Here is a 17299-nt window from a genome sequence, read left to right as displayed (position 1 = left end):
GAGGAACCCCAGAGACTCACATTATGCCTTGGTTAAGTAAGAGTGAGACCAAAACATGCAGAAATTATGGCTTTTCAACTTCTATGTCCCAGAAACACAAGTTTCAAAGAATATACACTATATGACTGAAAGAAAATGTCATGGATGGGTATGTCATGATTACATTGATCCAATCTGATAGACCAACTCAGCTACCAAGAGGACCCAATGTTTCATATGTCTTTCTTGAATTTGAACTGCAAGTTCCTGTCAGAACAGATTAAAACCCAGAAATTCTGACTCAAACTCTTATCTTTGGATGACCGAAGAGGCTTTCCTATCACAACTGAGACTATTTTGGGAAGCAATATGCAAATTAAGTGTTACTAAATCAAATGTATTTTTCCAATGATTAAACATTTTTAGAGCTTCTTTTTATTTTTTTTAAATGTTTTTAGTTGGGGAGAAGTATAAAAAGAAGTACAGAATTAGAAATTAATAGGCAGGAATTAATATGGTTTCATGGCTCCCCCAAATTCCTCCTATGGTCATATTCATTCACCTTTACTAAAGCCAATTTATTCAACTGAAATAAATAACCAAATGGACCATGACTGGGGCAGAAGCTATTATATCAGCCCTATTGCCAAGACTCCAGCATTGCCCTTGTTCCTACCTTTCCTTGGGCTTGGTTGTTCAGCTCCTTATTTGGTTTTAAAACCTGTGTCAATGTCAGTGTTTGTCCAATAATAGATTTCCTCTCTCTTTTTCTCTCTTTTCCTAAGTAAGCCAGTCAGAGGAAGGGGTGGTGGTGGTGGGGATGGTGTAAATAAAACAAGGATTTGAAAAATAATACAGACCACTCCTCTCATTTTATGACAGCAAGCCCTGAAGCTCAGGAAAGTTAAATGGCTTATCTATGCCATATAAACAGAGACAGAGTTGATTCTAAAACCGATGTCCACTGATAGACCAACACTGCATTAGTAATTGAAAAAAGTTTTTAAGGTAAAACCAACCCTAAATAGCTCGGTATTAAAGTTGAGGAACACTTGTAATACAAATATTTCCAGAACTTAAAGAAAAAAATCCAAGTTATAACAAGTGCCACCAGAGAATTACATCCCCCAAAATTGAAAGATCAATGACTCTCCCCACAACATACCTTTAAAACATAAAGTGGACGCTTCTCATATGAGGATCCAATGTGAATTTTTTCAACCATATCAGGATACCGCTCAGTAATAACTTCAATCCAAGAATAGATCTATCAAAATGGAAAAAAGCAGTCAGTCACAGAGCAATTTCAAAGCATTTCCCTGACCAAAGGAAACAGACAACATCTTCGAGGGAAGGAGAGCTCTCTAAAACCTCTGTATGTAGAAAGAATGAAGAACTAAAACACTCGAGGCAGAATGGTCCTTCTGCTGTTTAGGAAAAATCAATAAAATTAAGTTTTGAAAAGTATTAAGGTTTAGAGAAAGAGTAGAAAAGTACTGAGAACCTTATGACATAGCAGGAAAAGTTCATCTTTAAAGTATGTCTCCTAGGAGTTATTCTTTATAGCCTCATCAAATCAAATCCCTGCCTCTATGTATGAAATTCTCTTTGCCATTGATTCAAGAGTTCACTTTTATACAAGACTTTTTTTTTTAATTCAATTTTCAAGAGTAACCTAAGGAAGCCCTGGGTACTACCTTTGCACAGGGTAAATGGCAGTGCCATTATTTTCCACTAAAGACCTGTGCATGCACAATAAGATCTGAGAAATTATGAGAGGCAAAAGTGAATACAATCTGGAGAAAAAAATTCTCTTCTACTTTGAGAAGAAATTTGATTCCAGACCTCTTTCCTGGGTGGAAGTCTAGTGGTATTGGTGATTCTGTCAAGATTACACTGGAAGGACAAATTAAAAAATCCAGGCCTGACTATAAGCTAGCATCTACTTCAAAGCTGGTGTTGAAAGATGTAACTTACTCATGTTTCAATGTAGACCAACTTCTCAGGGGCCACAATTAAACTTTTATACTTTCTGAAATGGGAATAACCAACACTTGGCCTTACTTCTAGAAACTTTTCTAGAGGTAATTTCAAATAGCAATCCTAGCTGATGGAAACTGTGTTTCCAATTCTTTCCTGGGAATAGGGTAAGAAAAAAATAACTTTTTAAAACAAAAATTAAAATATATTTTTAAAAATATTAAAAATACTTGTTTAAGTAATTCCCCTCTTCCCACCAAACTCAACACAGCACTGACATATTTATCTTCTCCATTCCTACCTCACCTCTCAATTCTGGACATCAGGTTTGCTTATGCAGGGCTGATAATGGATGCTGGAAGGAGATAGTCTATGTGGAATAGATAGAGACAAGGTATGAGAGATAAAAGAGGGAGATGGCATTTTAAGAATGCCATCAATCAACCAGACAAATTGATTCTAGAAGCAGACTGAGTTCTGGTTTAATTAACTAGAAAGGAATGGAGGTTTTTGAAAATTAAAATAGAAAATTGATTTTTATTAGTTAAGTCTTAAAAACATAGATATGATTCTTAATAGTTTCTGGGCACCTAGCCAAAGATGATAAAATATAGCAGTGTACTCCTATGAAAGAATAAAAGATACCAAGGAATTCTTATTCCTTTGAGTATACTATGTAAACAAGAAAATCCTCCAAGGAGTCTATCCTTTCAACTAATAAATATGGGGAAATAGCTCTTACGATATTATATGAAAACTTAGTGAGGTAAACTGAACATTGACATCTTTAGGTTCTTTCTAGGAAAACTAGAACTTTAAGAAGTACTGATAGAAAAAAATCGATTTTTTAAAGATTAAAACACATTTTTCTTCTCATTATTATTGTTATTGTTATTATTATTATTATTAGTTTAATAGTTTCCTCCTAAGGGGAATAAAATGGATTTATTTATAGTATACTAAATATAAGTGAATAAATTTTTTTAATTCAGTGAGATAATGTGGCAATTATTCAGCAAGAGTATAATTAGGGTTATATTCCAAAGAGACATGATTAATTGGACCGTTAATTTTTTTGTGTGTCAGTTTCAATAAAAAGGCCCTATTGTTATTTCCTGCTGTTCCTTGGCAGGTAGTGTTACTCCTAGCAATTAGAGATACTCTTAGCTGTGGACAAACAGCCTGCTTAGAGGCAGTGTACCAAATAAAACGCCATCTACAAAAGGATGGATTACCACCATACGATCAACCTAATTGTGATTTTTTTTTTTACCCTCTTCCACAAATTATGATACTTTAATAATTTCCCATGGAAATGCTGGTTAAATGAAAATAGTAATTTTGGAGAGAAATGGAATGGCTTACTTCATTTAGTGAGTGATAATTTTCATAGTATGAGGAGGAGGCCCGGGGGATGACTGTGTCATTGGAAGTCTGCTGTCGTATAAGATCTTCCACATCTTCCATCAAGACACTAGGTGATGAAACAGAGGGCAAACTTGTTTCCAAAACAGCCTCGATTTTCCCATGTGGCCCATTGTAGTCACAACAGGTGAGCATGGGGGTAAAATCATTAAGAAGTCTAATAAGCAGAAGATCATCAGGTGAAAACACCACCTAACATTGTGGTAAGCTGAAATTCACAAACCCACATGGGAAAGTGACTCCTATATGGTATATTTTCAGGGCCTCCAATATCTCACCCTTTCCTCACTGTTATTAACATTTCTTGGTTGTGCTTCATCAGTGTCTTTTCTGTGAACATGTGGGTTAGTGAACAACTTTCTTCAATTCAGAGTAACATAGTATTATTTTCTTTTCAGTTAAGAGCCAAAGAGATGCAAAATGCCTTTTCTTTTTGTTTTCCATTGTGACAACTGTTGACCTATATCAGAAGTTCTACATACCCAAAGATGATCATATCTCTAGAAAAATAGAAGGAAAAGGGAGATTACAGGAAGGTCATCAGTAAGATGACTCTTGAGAAGTGCCACACAGTTAACTAGGCAAAAACTGAATTAAGCCATTTAATTACCCAGAATAAACAATTTGAAAATAAGCTACCATTTTAGTAAAGGTTTCTTTACTTTTATTTAGGCCAACAGATAAGAGCCAAGGCTTTGACATCAGGAAGATCTGAGTTCAACTCCTACTTCTACCATGTTCTAGCTGGTTGACTTTGAGAAATTCATTTGTAAGTTTGAAAAACTTTTTCATCTGTACAATGAGGAGAGTATTTACCTCACAGGGTTAAATAAGGAGTAAATGATACAATGTATAGAAAGGTTCGGCATAGTTCTTAGAAGGCGGTAAACACCTATAACATTATTAATTATCATAGCGTATTCTTCAAAGGTCACCCATGATACACAGAAGAGACCCTAGCCTTCAGGAAGTGCTAGAGCAGCTGGAAGACATTGACATGTGGGCAATGGATACAGAGAGGAGATGTCGGACAGCAGACTCCAAAAGTAGGAGACCACGAACTCTGAGCAGAAATCCTAGACTTTTTAGTCTAGGACCAGACATTCCAGAATGCTCACTGACCTGATGAAGGAAGCAAAATCCTATTCACCAGCTTGCTTTTTTGAGAGATACCACAAAGTCTACTAAAGTGAATGACAATTTTGCTCCCCAAGTCTGGCTACAGAGTGGAGGAACTATAAGAAAGAAGGAATTAGGAGGAATTTAAGAGGCTCCATGGATCATTGAGTCTAAATCATTTTGAGACAAGGGAATGCGGTCGTGGGAAGTTAAACCATTTGCTCAAGCTCACAGAGTTAGCCACTTGGGTTTCATCTCCAGTCCATTTTGGAGATTTTCTTATTGTCATGTTTAATGTAAGTGTTTATTTTTCCAGGAAGCAATTATATCATCTGCTAGTCAAACGCATCATAGGTGTTTATAATAGCAATTTAATAAATATTCAATGATGCCTACCTGAATGGAATTCTGCTTTCATTTAAATGGGCTTTCACATTGCTTAATTCAGATGCATTCACAAAAAAATGGACTTCTTTTTTCTTTGCAATAAATTCAGCTGTTACTGGCTGCCAGAGGACAATCTGCAGTTTCAAGGGAGGAAATTGATAAAATAAAAACGGTTTTTCATATCATTCTTATCTGCAGCTAAAGCCATTAAATGTGTATATAAGAAAAATGAAAAAGATATTTCCTGGCCACTGGTCCTCATTCACACAAGTGGCATTATAAACATTTCTTTTTCAGGGAGTTTGTTTTATTCTTCTCTGCAACCCCAGTTGCTAACAAGGACATGGAACATGCTAGGTATTCAATAAATGTTTGACGAGACAATGAATGGATGAGTGAATGAATGAATATATTTATGGCTCAACTGTAAAACTGGATGTATATGTCAGATGTTTAGGAGGGAAATAAAATTTTGTCCAGAAAGTTAAATGCTAATTTCTAAATAAATTAAATGCTAATTTTCTTTACTAAAAATTTCATATCTTTAACATTACTATTGTGTCAGTGTTCCTATTCTTTAATCTAATTATGGACTTTGGGCAATGCCTTCAAAAATTATTTATATATATTTTTCTATATTACTGTACTTTATCAAGGCACTTTCACACTCATTTACTTTGATCATTATAATAACACTTTGATATAGACTGGACAACTGTTATTATTTTTATTGTTTGGATGAAGAAATTAAAGTTAATAGCTAACTTGTCTAAAATCACACACCTAGGAAATGGTAGACCAAGAACTAAATTCTAAATCTCCGATGCTTCCTCTGGTGGTATTTCCTCTTTCCATGGTGTGGTGGCTATGAAAATTCGCTACTTAGCAATTCTGTTGGGAAAAGCATGGTTGACTAATCTTCTCACTTGTTCCGCATCTTGATCCACCTGGCTGAAGCCATGCTACTCCAGGGCTGTAGCCACACAGTGATTGAGCACTGTGGGAGAATTAATACAAATCCATTCCTGCTAGGTATGAGTTTCCTCTTACAGGTGACTTTGGCTTAAGGGCTCACCATTGGTCCAGCCAAACTTTCGTTGGAACCACCCTGTAGTCTAGAGGTTCTCAATGCATAATTTTCTTTTCTGCACAGTTGTCAGAGCTGCATCATGGTCTAACATCTACATCTTAGGCATTCTGGGGAGATGGGTCCCAGGCATGAAAATTTTAATAAATTTTCACTTTTATTTTTGATATTTACTTCTTGATTAAAAACCATTGTTTTATAACCGAAGTCTTTTTGGACCTCAGTTACTGTAGCATCTTTGTAAGTACACACTTTTAATCTCAAGATGCTATTATGCAATTTGCTAAAAAGACAATAATACAAATGAAGAAGTTTCGATTTGGGGAACAAGTAAAATCATGTAAATATGAGAAGGGGGAGAAGGCTATTAGAAGAGGGGTTTATACCAACTATAGATAAGTTAGACAACATATAGGAAAGAATATGGCACACTATACTCCTACAGAATGAAACCAATATAAACATCTATGAGGGAAAAATTACCTCATATGTCGTAGTGAGATTCTGCAGAATTTGAGCTTGCCTAGAGGTTCTAGGAAGAGCAGATATAACCTGGCCACTGGAAAAAATAAAACAGAATTTTGATGTTAAATAAAAAGTAAAAATGAGATAAATTATACTGGGAGGGACTTTGAGATAATTATAAAAAGGAAACAAACTCGAAATGTTAAAAGGAAAGAGGATCTTGCTAAAGACTAAGTGTAGTGTTAAAAAGAGAACATCCACTCACTCTTTCTGCTCCTAAGCAATTGCAAAATAAACAGCTCTCTTGAATGAGAGTCAGCTTGCAGAGTGCTTACTTTTTTCTCCGTGTGTGTATTTTAAAAATTAAATATTGATGCATAAGGGAATATTTATGCTAAAATTAGTTTATTACATAATAAAAGGAATGCCTGTGAACCCATTACCCCACTAAACAAATATAACTTTATTGGTGTCCTCGAAGCTCCCCACCATACCCTTCTGCCACACCCCCAACAGTATCCACTACCCTAAATTTCGACTTTGCTCATTCCCTTGCTTTTCTTTATAGTATGGACTATAACACATGTATGGATTCTTGTACATGCGGATTCTTAAAATATCTTTAGATTTGCTTGATCTAACCCTACAAAATGGTATACTATATACTTTCTTCAGTATCTTTCCACTTAACATCGTATTTTCAAGATTACATTTGTGTTGAAGTATTTTGTCATAGTTCACGTGTGCAAGAATTTGTCTGCAAGTGGAATTGCTATTTCTTGAGAGTATACACTATTTTAATTTCATGAGATAGTGTCAAATTATTTATCAAACTTTTTGTATCAATTTATATTCTCACCCATAGTGGAAAAGATTTCCTATAGCTCCTCCTCTTTGCTAACACTGATGCTATCTGACTTTAACTTTTTCAATCTAATGGTTGTGGAATGGAATCTTCTTTGGATTTTAATTTTAATTTTTTTGATTTACTGATGAAGTGTAGTTATTTCCCTTAGATTTTTTTTTTTGTGTGACAGTTGGCCAGTATAATTTCTTTCTATAGGCTAGATACTAACTCTTTTCAGTTATGTGTACTGAAAATATCTTCCACCAGTTTGTTTGTCTTTTCTCTTTCTTAATGATGCATTTTTATTCATCATTTCCTACTGGGTTTGTGCTTTTGTGTGTGTGTTAAGAACTCTTTCCCAGTCCTGGGTCATAAAGATTTTTTTTTTTATATTTCTTTTGTTTTTCTTTTTAAAGTTTTTTTAAAAATAATTTAATTTTTAATTACAGTTGGCATACAATATTATATTAGTTTCAATATAAATCTAGTACTCTGATAAATCTAGTACCCATCTGACACCATACATAGTTATTACAATATTATTGACTATATTCCTTACACTATCCTTTATATTCCCATGACTATTTGTAACTACCAATTTGTACTTCTTAATTCCTTTTCCTTTTTTACCCACCCTCCCAACTCTGCTCCCATCTGGCAACCTCCAAAACATTCTCTGTATCTACGAGTATTTCTGTTTTGTTTTTTTTTTTTTGTTCGTTTTGTTCTTTAGATTCCACATGTAAGTGAAATCATATGGTATTTGTCTTTCTCTGCCTGACTTACTCCACTCAGCACAATACCCTTTAGGTCTATCCATGTTGTTGCAGATGGCAAGATTTCATTCTTTTAATTTTTTTTATGGGTAAGTAATGTTTCATTGTATATATGTACCACCTCTTCTCTATCCATTCATCTATCGATGGACACCCAGGTAGCCACTGTATCTTGACCATTGTAAATAATGCTTCAATGAACATATGAATTCACATGTCCCTTCAAAGTAGTGTTTTGGGTTTCTTCGGATAAATATCCAGAAATGGGATAACTCAGTCCTTCTGTGTCTCTTGTTATAACCTTTGTTTTAAAGTCTATTTCGTCTGGTGTAAGTAGTGCTATATCTGCTTTTTTATTTGTTTGTTTCCATTTTCATGAAACATCTTTTTTCATCCCTTTACTTTCAGGTTATTTGTGTCTTTTGATCTGAAGCGAGTCTCTTGTAGGCAGTATATGTGAAAGTCTTGTTTTCTTATCCATCCGGCCACACTTTCTTTTGACTGGAGCATTTAATCCATTGACATCTAAAGTAATTGTTGCTAGATATGTAGTTATTGCCATTTTATTATTCATATTTTTGATACTAGCTTGGTGGCGATAAACTCCTTTAGCTTTTTCTTGTCTGGGAAGCTTTTTATCTGTCCTTCAATTCTAAATGATAGCTTTGCTGGGTAATTTTGGTTATAGGTTCATTTAAGCTTTTAATCCATTTGGAAATTATTTGTTTGAGTGCAGTGTAAAGAAGAGAGTGAGTTCTTCTTAGCATTACTTTTTAATCATTAATACTTTCCTCAGGGATCAGCTATGTCAATTCTGCTATTTATAAGGTCTCATACTTTTTTTGCAGAGACAATGCTGGTTCATCACACAATTTCCTCTTCTTGGGCACACAAAAAAACTGCATTTCTCAGCCTTTTAAATGGTTGCATTGAGACCAGGTGCCTGAGTTCTCAACAATGGGAATGTGTGTGTGAATAATATGCCACAATTAAGAGCAAGTGGGAGTCTTCACATGCTTATGTTCCCTCTCAACCTATGGCTAGAAGCAAAGAACTCCGAGATATGGAGTGGGAAAATGGAAGAAGCCCAGATCTCCAAGTTGCAGGAGAGCACCAGGGAGAGCCCTGTGACCTTCATCAACTGGTGAGCTAAACAAGAAATAAAACTTGGTTGTGGCAAGTAAAACTGCTTCAGGGTGAACTAGATATTAGAGTATAATCAAGGATTACCCTCACTAATATAGTGTGGTTTCTTTCTTGGCTCTCTATTATGTTCCATTGATTTACTTGTTTAGCCTTGTGCCTAAACAACTCATCTTTGTGACTGTAGCTTTATATTAAATCTTAACACCCTATAGGAAAAGCTCCTGCTTCTCCTCTCCCTTACCTATTTCTTTTAAAAAATATCTTCTTGGTTTGGTCCTCTGCTTTTCCATACACATTTTGAAAATCAGCTTGTCATGTTCCATGAAAAATTTTGGATTGTGATTATAATTATATTGAATCTATAGATCAATAATTTGAAGAAAACTGACATCCTGATGATTCTAAGTCTTCTCGGTCAATAGAGTAGATATGTCTATTGGTTTGGGTCTTCTTAAATAGCCTTCAAAAAGTTTTATAATTTTTATCCATTAAGGTGTTACATATTTTTATTATATTTATTCTAGCAAATTTGTTTTTTCTTTTGTACATGACAACTTTTAATATTCAATCTCCTAATTCTTTCTTGCTAGGATATAAAAATGAAATTGATTTTTAGATATTGATTTTTTATCTGGCTCTTTTTGGTAATTTTGATCATTTTAATGTGGATATTTTTGGTTTTTTTCTTTGCAAGTAATCATTACAACTGCACATATTAAGTTTTGCTTCTTTCATTTCAATGCTTATAGAGTTCTCCCCCCTTACTGTATTGGCTAGGACCTGCAATACAGTATTGAGTAGAAGTGGAAATAAAATGCATGATTCATAATTTTTAAGGAAAACTTTCTAACATTTTACCATTAGAATACTTGTTGTAGTGTTTTGGTAGGTGCCTTTTATCAGGTCAAGAAGTTTCCTTCTGCTCTGTGATATGAGTTTTTATCATGAATGAGTGTGGATTTCATCATATTTTTATGAGAAGAGCACAAAGTTTTCTGGTTTAATCTCTGAATGTGATGAATTACATTAATAGTTTTTTGTAAGTCAACACTTGGTTTAATTTTTTTTTTTTTTACCTTTGCTTTGTCATATTTCTTTCTGCCTTGCAATGCTTGCTAAGGCCATGAGGAATGGTTAATGATTCTTGCAAAACCAAGGTAATAGATTAATGTGAATAAACATGGATCAACATTATTTTCACATATCACTTAATAGAAATAATTTCTTAATAAATTTTCTCTTACTTGCAACTCTTTATCCATTTTTGATAGTGAGGAAGATTTGGGTAAAGAGAGAATGAAAACAGTAAGGTGAGGAATTGCAGATATATGTGGAATCTGTTAACAGCAAAGGCATTCTCAAGTTTCTAGTTTACCTCTAAGTAATTATTTTATTTAAATTAAGATTAAGCTATATTGATGGCATTTGCCAGAAAGGGGCCTATTTAACTTTAAATGGTTTTTCTTTTATTTTTGGACAAATACTGCTATTAAAATATGATTATAAATATTTTATAAATATTAAGAAAGAAAATGTTTTGCTTTTGCTTTATTTAAAACTAATCTTAGACTTTGCCTCCAGTCGGGATGGAGAAACAAGAACCTCCTGCCTGAAACCAAAAAGCTGGCCTATCTATTCAAAATAATACACTTAATACATTGAATATCAGCAATAGGATTACTAAATGCAATATTGTATGCTAGATTGGATCCTGGAACAGAAAAAGGATATTAGTGGAAGAATCGGTGAGATCTAAATAAAGTCTGGAGTTTGGAGTTTGGTTAATATTAATTTTTTTCCCTTAGTTTTAACAAATGTACCATGGTACTATGACATGCTAACCTTAGGGGAGACTGGGTGTACAGGAACTCTGTAACATCTCTGCAACTTTCTACAAATTTAAAAATATTCCAAAGAAATTAAAAAAAAAAAAAAAGACTGTGCCAAGAGCTCTGGAAGCATAAAAGAGGTTATAATAACTTCTGCTTGTCATTATTGGAAAAGGATTTATAAAAGAGATGATTGGGTAAGTAAGAGTGTACATGGGCACAATGATGGGAAACAAAGGGTCACTGTTGAGGAAATGGCAAGATGTTCATTATTGCCAAGTATAGGATAGAATAGTAGGTAAACATAAATGAACTTGGAAACTTATGTTAGACTTTCTCTAGAGAAAGTTTTGAATGCATGCTGAGAAATATGGTCTTTATTTTGTAGGCAATTAGGAGTTAGGAAAGTGACATCATTTGACTTGTGATTTATAAAAATAATTTTGATAGCGGGATGGAAGATGGTTTTATTTTGGAAATCCTGATTAACAGACTACAAATTTTGGAAATAAGCCTTTAGAGATTTTGTTATCAGAAGAGGGAAAGAGTAACTTACAGAAAAAATAGACTAGGAAATTCTATGTGGATCCTAGTACAGTTTTAGCATAAACTATTCAACTGGTGCTTAAAGATATATGCTCAAGAGTATGTATTACAGGATTATTCATAGTAACAATAACAGGAAACCATATGAATGCTTATCAGTAATAGAATATTGATATTGTCTCCACATTCTATAATGTTTTATAATCATTTTAAAGAATGATTTAGATTTATTTTTGTTAACTTGGGAGAGATTTACATGATGTATTATGGGAGAGAGCAAGTGGAGAACTTTATGAAATATTATCTATTTTTTATAAAAATAAATTAGAAAAAGGAAAATTATATATATTAAATGCAGGAGAAAATTATGAATGAATACATAGTACATTATTAACATTGATTTGGATGGTGAAGAATGGCAATTGAAAGATTGGGCAGATACGGGAAGGGAGAAGCAAATAAGATTGTTGAGAGAAATAGATGAAAAGACGATCACTAAAATGTTAACGACATTTTCTCAAAGTGATGAAATTTCAGCGTTTTCCCTCCTAATTTTATGCTTTTTTATATTATTTACTTTTTAAATTAAAAAAAAATACTTATTGTACTTAAAAAAAAAATACTATTAAAAAGCTACTCTGACTGTGAAAAAGCCACTACTGAGCTTCTCATGATGCTGTGACCCTTGTACTAGAACATTACTTATTGTTTTCAAACGTCTTCTGAGCCCATCAGTGAGGCAGTTACCCAGTGGGTTTTCTAGCTTTTCATAGTATTTTCAATAAAAAGTATGTCTTTTTTTTAATCTTCTTTTTTTTTCACCATCTGCCACAAGAGTTCTGACATTTCTAGTTGACTTAGTACAGGCCATTGTTTTCTCTAAGCTTCCAAAAACCATCCTGGCAGCAGTTGGCACCACCTCTCAAAGATTTAACATTAAGTCCTGTATTATGAGTGAGTGTACCCCTTTAGGGATATAGTCTCTTTCTTTTATTAATATATTCAGCACTTCCACAGCCAGATAATGTCATGACTTAATCCTAGCTATTGGTTTGGAGGCTGGGTGGGGAAGTGGGAGTAGACTCTGATGGCTGACAGTAGGAGTAGGAGATGACATTAGAGAACTGAATTTTCCAGCAGCAATTGGGGTGACAAGATTGCTATACAATAGAAGCCAACTGGCAGTGCTTAACCACATGTTAACAAGTTGGGTACAAATATTGTAATGAGCAGCAAGGTCAGAGTGGCAGCCAGAGAAACATGACATTCAAATGCTATAGAGTTAAAAAGAACACAGAGTTCTTAGGGGCAAGAGAGATGGGCAGCCAACAATGATATTGCTCAATCTCTATCATCAAAATAAATCAAGAATGTGTGAGAGAGGCTAAGGACAGATATCCTAATCAAAAATCACAATCCATTGTCCAGTTTTCACATCTGGGCCAGTTCTTAGAACCAGAATTTCTTGCCTGAAGGAAGAATCAAGTGCCTACTAAGAAAGATCCTGCAACAGTGTAGAAAGGCGGTATGATCATGACTTCCTCAGTTGGTTCCAAAAGGGACCTATGACAACTTACTCAGGGAACCCCACATATTAGGTCTTTGGGATGCTGCATCTAAGTTGACATTGAAACCTGGAGATCTGGAGTCCTAATGTAAGTAAGTTTAGCTCATAGTACACACACTTTGGTCCCTGGATCCCCCCATGATCATGTCTATGGTTGCCAAATGTATACTTGAATTGAACATATTTGGTAGTTGGCAGAACCTTCATATTGGTTCTTTGACTATAAAATAAGATCTATTATAGCAGAAAAAGCTATCGGTGAAACTGTTCATCTGCTAGCCAAGATAGTGGAATTAAAAAAAAAAATGTATCTGGGGGAAATGGCAGATATGAGTATCACTTTTAAAGACTTAAAGATGCAGTGATAGTGGTTCCCATCTAATCCACTTTCAATTCACTTGTCTGGATCCCACAAAAACCAGACAGATCCTAGAAAATGACAGTGAACAATCAAACTCAACCAAGTAGGTAGGACTCAATGTGGTATCTTTGCTAGGAAATACCTCAGGTATGTGGTATTCAGCTGCTGAGCTGGCCATATCGATCATAAAAAAATGTGTCAGAAACAGTTCACATCTACTTGGGACAGACACCAATGTATATCTATAGTCTTGCTTCAATTTAAATTAACTTGTTCACTAACTGTAATAACATAAAGAGAAGTAGCCTGTATGGATACTTCAGTCCACTATATCAATGACATCATATGAATCTTGGGTAAAATAAGCAAGAAGTGCAAGTGCGTTGGAGGTTCCAGTAACACACACGTACTCCCAAGAGTGGGAGATAAATACCGCAAAGATTTAGGGCCTGCCACACTAGGAAAATTTTAAGGGTCTAGTGGTCTTGGATAGGTTGAGAAATCTCCTCTCAAATAAAAGACAAATTATTACATCTCGACCACCCTTGCTGAAGAAGGGAGCACAATTCCTTGTAAGTCTCTTAGAATATGATAGCCTCTCTTGGAAATACTGCTTCAACTTATATATTAGATGACATGAAAAACTAGCATTTTGTGAGAGAACCAGAGCAGAAATGTTCAGGATGTAGTGCAAAAGCCCTGACACTTGGGCCAAGCAGCCTGGTATACCATATGGGATTAGAGGCATCTGTAGTAGAAAAAGATACTGTTTGGAAGTTTTGGCATGTGATAGGAGAATCACCAAGTAGTCACCTAGAGCAAGGCCATGGAATCTGCAATGGAGACTCATACACTTTTGAGAAAAAGTTCCTGGCTGCTACTGGGCCCTAATAGAATGGAATGCCTGACCCTGGGACAACAAGTAGCCATGGGGCTAGCCTCACCTACTATGAGCTGGACTCAGTCATACTCACTGTCGTAGGCAAAATAATGTCCACGTCTTATTCCCCAGAACCACTGAATGTTACCTTACATAACAAAAGTGACTTTGCCAATGTGGTTAAGGATTTTGAGGTGGGATATTATGTTAGATTATCTCAATATTTTCCCAAAGATGCTTAAAAGTGGAAAAAGGAAACGGAGGGAGATTTGACCTAAGAAAAAGTCAGAGTGATTCAGTGTGAAAAGGACTTGACCTGCCTTTGCTGGCTTTGAAGATAGAGGAAGCGGCCATAAATTAAGGAGTAAGAGTGTCCTCTGAAGCTGGAAGAAGTAAAGAAATGGATTCTCCCATAGAGCCTCCAGAAAAGAACACAGCCATGGCTGACACCTTGATTTTAGCCCAGTGAGACCGATTTTTAATTTCTGAGCTACAGCAATGTAAGATGATAAATTTGTATTGTGTTATGTCAATAATTTGTGGTAATTTGTTACATGGCAATGGGGAATATCTACTCACCATGTCATGAGGTTAGGCAGGCCCTCCTGTAGACCATCATAAGATGAAAGTGGTTTATCTATGATCATCCACAGGCAGGGCCAGGGGACACAGTGAGGTGCATAAGAAGGTGCCCCAGACCCATGTGTCATCCATTACTATTGCACCAATGACTCTGTCTAAACTAAGCTATATACTAATAATGACATACGAAGGTCCCTTATGAACAGTTCATGAAAGAGTGTTGTAGTCATCAGAATGTACCTCTCAGATCTCCAACTGCAAGGTGTGTAATTGATGGAAGGCTCCAGTTGCTGTGCTTAAAATCTGTCCCTGTTTAATATGAAAGTCATATTTCCAACTGCCTGCTTTCAGCTAATAACTGACCATGGTGAGAATACTAAGAAAAGCTCATTCTTGAAAGATGAAAGACTCTTTCGATAGATGGCATTGGCTCAAAGACTGTCTATCAGCTTTGCAAAAACTTTCTTAGAAATGCAATGCAATCTAAGACCTTCCCTTCTCCACCTTTTTCCCCTCCTTTTCTCCTCCACAGGGGTGAAACCTGTATTACAGTCTCAGGGCTCTCTCAGTCTTCTCTTGACCCCTCCCCATTTCTGCCTCTCAAGCATTTTTCTCAACACATCTCTTGCATGTATAATTCCATTTTGGTGTCTGCTTCTTGGAAGGATCAGAACTAACGCAAGTAGAGAAAGAGGAATTTTGATACATGGATAGTCAGCTTTTTATGTGTAGGCACAAATAAAAAGTGGACTGGAGCTGCACTATAGACTCACTCAGGGGTGGCTCAGAAAGACAGCAATGAGAGAAACATTCTCAAATAGGCAGAGTTTCAGGCAGCACATCTGATCATACATTTTGTGTGGAATAAGAAGTTATAAAAAGTTAGAATATACACGGATTCATGAGCAGTGGCAAATGGCTTAACTGGTCAAGAACCTAGAAGGAGAAATATTGGTAAATTAGGGACACTTGACAATAATGATGAACAAAAAAGAATCAACCAACTATAGTTAGTTCAGTGGCGATGTGCAAACACAGCTTCGGGCTCAGCGGTCAAGCTCTATCATCTTAAGTGCTGTCCTATGGCTCTTTATGACTCAGAAAATTTTTTCTGGTAGAATTTTTCCTGCCCCTGATATGTCCCTTCTCTCTTTGCCACTCACTAACCTGGGGAGAGAACTCTGTATCAGAAATAATTGGAGAAGAAAAGGATCATAGAAGCAAAGCAAAGGAAAAAAAAAGATAATTCCAAAGGAAACAATATAAATTTTAAAAAGCCTAAATATTGACTAACTAATCAATAATAATATTATACACAGCTAGGAACTATTTTCAGCATGTATTATGTATGCTAGAGCATATTCATTTGTGTTCTTCTAAGTGGTTTACAGTAGAAAATCCTAAGGGAATCACTCTACTAAGCAAAATAACAATTAGATATGTTCACATAGCTGTTCTTATAACACAACTATTCTTACTTTTATGTTCCATGCTGAATAGTGTCATGTACAATCAAAATCTCCTATTCGATACCTTGACCCTCTTTTCCTACCTATGTTCCATGTACAAGAAGAAAATAAATTATCTATAATTAATTTATTTTATAAGTGTTAGAGTATAAATAATTATTTTTTATAAAAGTTTCTGTTTCTTTATTCTCCGCAGCCACTGAATATACATATCATCCATGATCCTCTCAGTAATAAAACTAAAAAGAGATAAGAAAAGAGACAGACCTTATATCTACTGTGATCCTTATAATGAAATCTACTATTTGTCAGAGAAACATGGAATGATTCTGGAAAAGCTGACCTTCAAACTTTACTATTTGCTCCCCAATCCAATGCACTGACCAGATTCCATGTGAGGCAAACAAATGGCCCACCACCCTCTAGGATTCTACCAGGTTACCTTTGAAATGCGAAGGCATGCTGCTCACAGAAGAGGATAGTGGCTACAAGGACTCCAAAGCTATAAAACTTCATCCCAACAGTGATCTGTGGAAAAACAAAATTATCTGAAGAGAAAGACCCTGATAGCTTGTTACACAAGAGCCTTCTTTACACAGTGGTTAAAATTTAATGACATGTTTCCTCTCATTTCTGTAATTAATCAACTTAGCTTTCATTTCCACTCTCAAGAAGAAAGTATGATGAGAGTTGTTGTTCTTAGTTTAGACTATCTGGAAAATATTTAACTTAGTAAGGAAAACGAGGCCAAGAATTAAAAGATAGTAATATAGCAGGAATGTACTGAGTTTGTTGGAGAGCCATAGCAGTAGAGTATCGACTAATGAATCATAAGCCATGCTGAGGGCGGTCTC

At 35.2% G+C, this 17299-nt stretch overlaps 1 protein-coding gene across 1 annotated transcript in view; it reads right to left on the bottom strand.

Annotated features, from left to right (window-relative positions):
• CPB2 (carboxypeptidase B2) overlaps positions 1-17054 on the bottom strand; it is a 39924-nt gene extending 22870 nt beyond the window's left edge. Inside the window, exons 1-5 of the mRNA XM_039839481.1 lie at positions 16888-17054; positions 6461-6536; positions 4900-5024; positions 3325-3433; positions 1145-1246 (exon numbers count right to left, since the gene is read on the bottom strand). Of these exons, the coding sequence (XP_039695415.1) occupies positions 1145-1246; positions 3325-3433; positions 4900-5024; positions 6461-6536; positions 16888-16961 (486 nt within the window). The 5' untranslated portion in view covers positions 16962-17054. The remainder of the gene's footprint in view (positions 1-1144; positions 1247-3324; positions 3434-4899; positions 5025-6460; positions 6537-16887) is intronic.
• Positions 17055-17299: the final 245 nt, after the last annotated feature.

This window comes from Pteropus medius, unplaced genomic scaffold (assembly GCF_902729225.1).
Source record: "Pteropus medius unplaced genomic scaffold, Ma_sr-lr_union100, whole genome shotgun sequence".
Classification (NCBI taxonomy): Eukaryota; Metazoa; Chordata; class Mammalia; order Chiroptera; family Pteropodidae; genus Pteropus; species Pteropus medius.
Note: the sequence above shows the minus strand (reverse complement) of the source record. Positions and strands in the feature narration are given on the sequence as shown.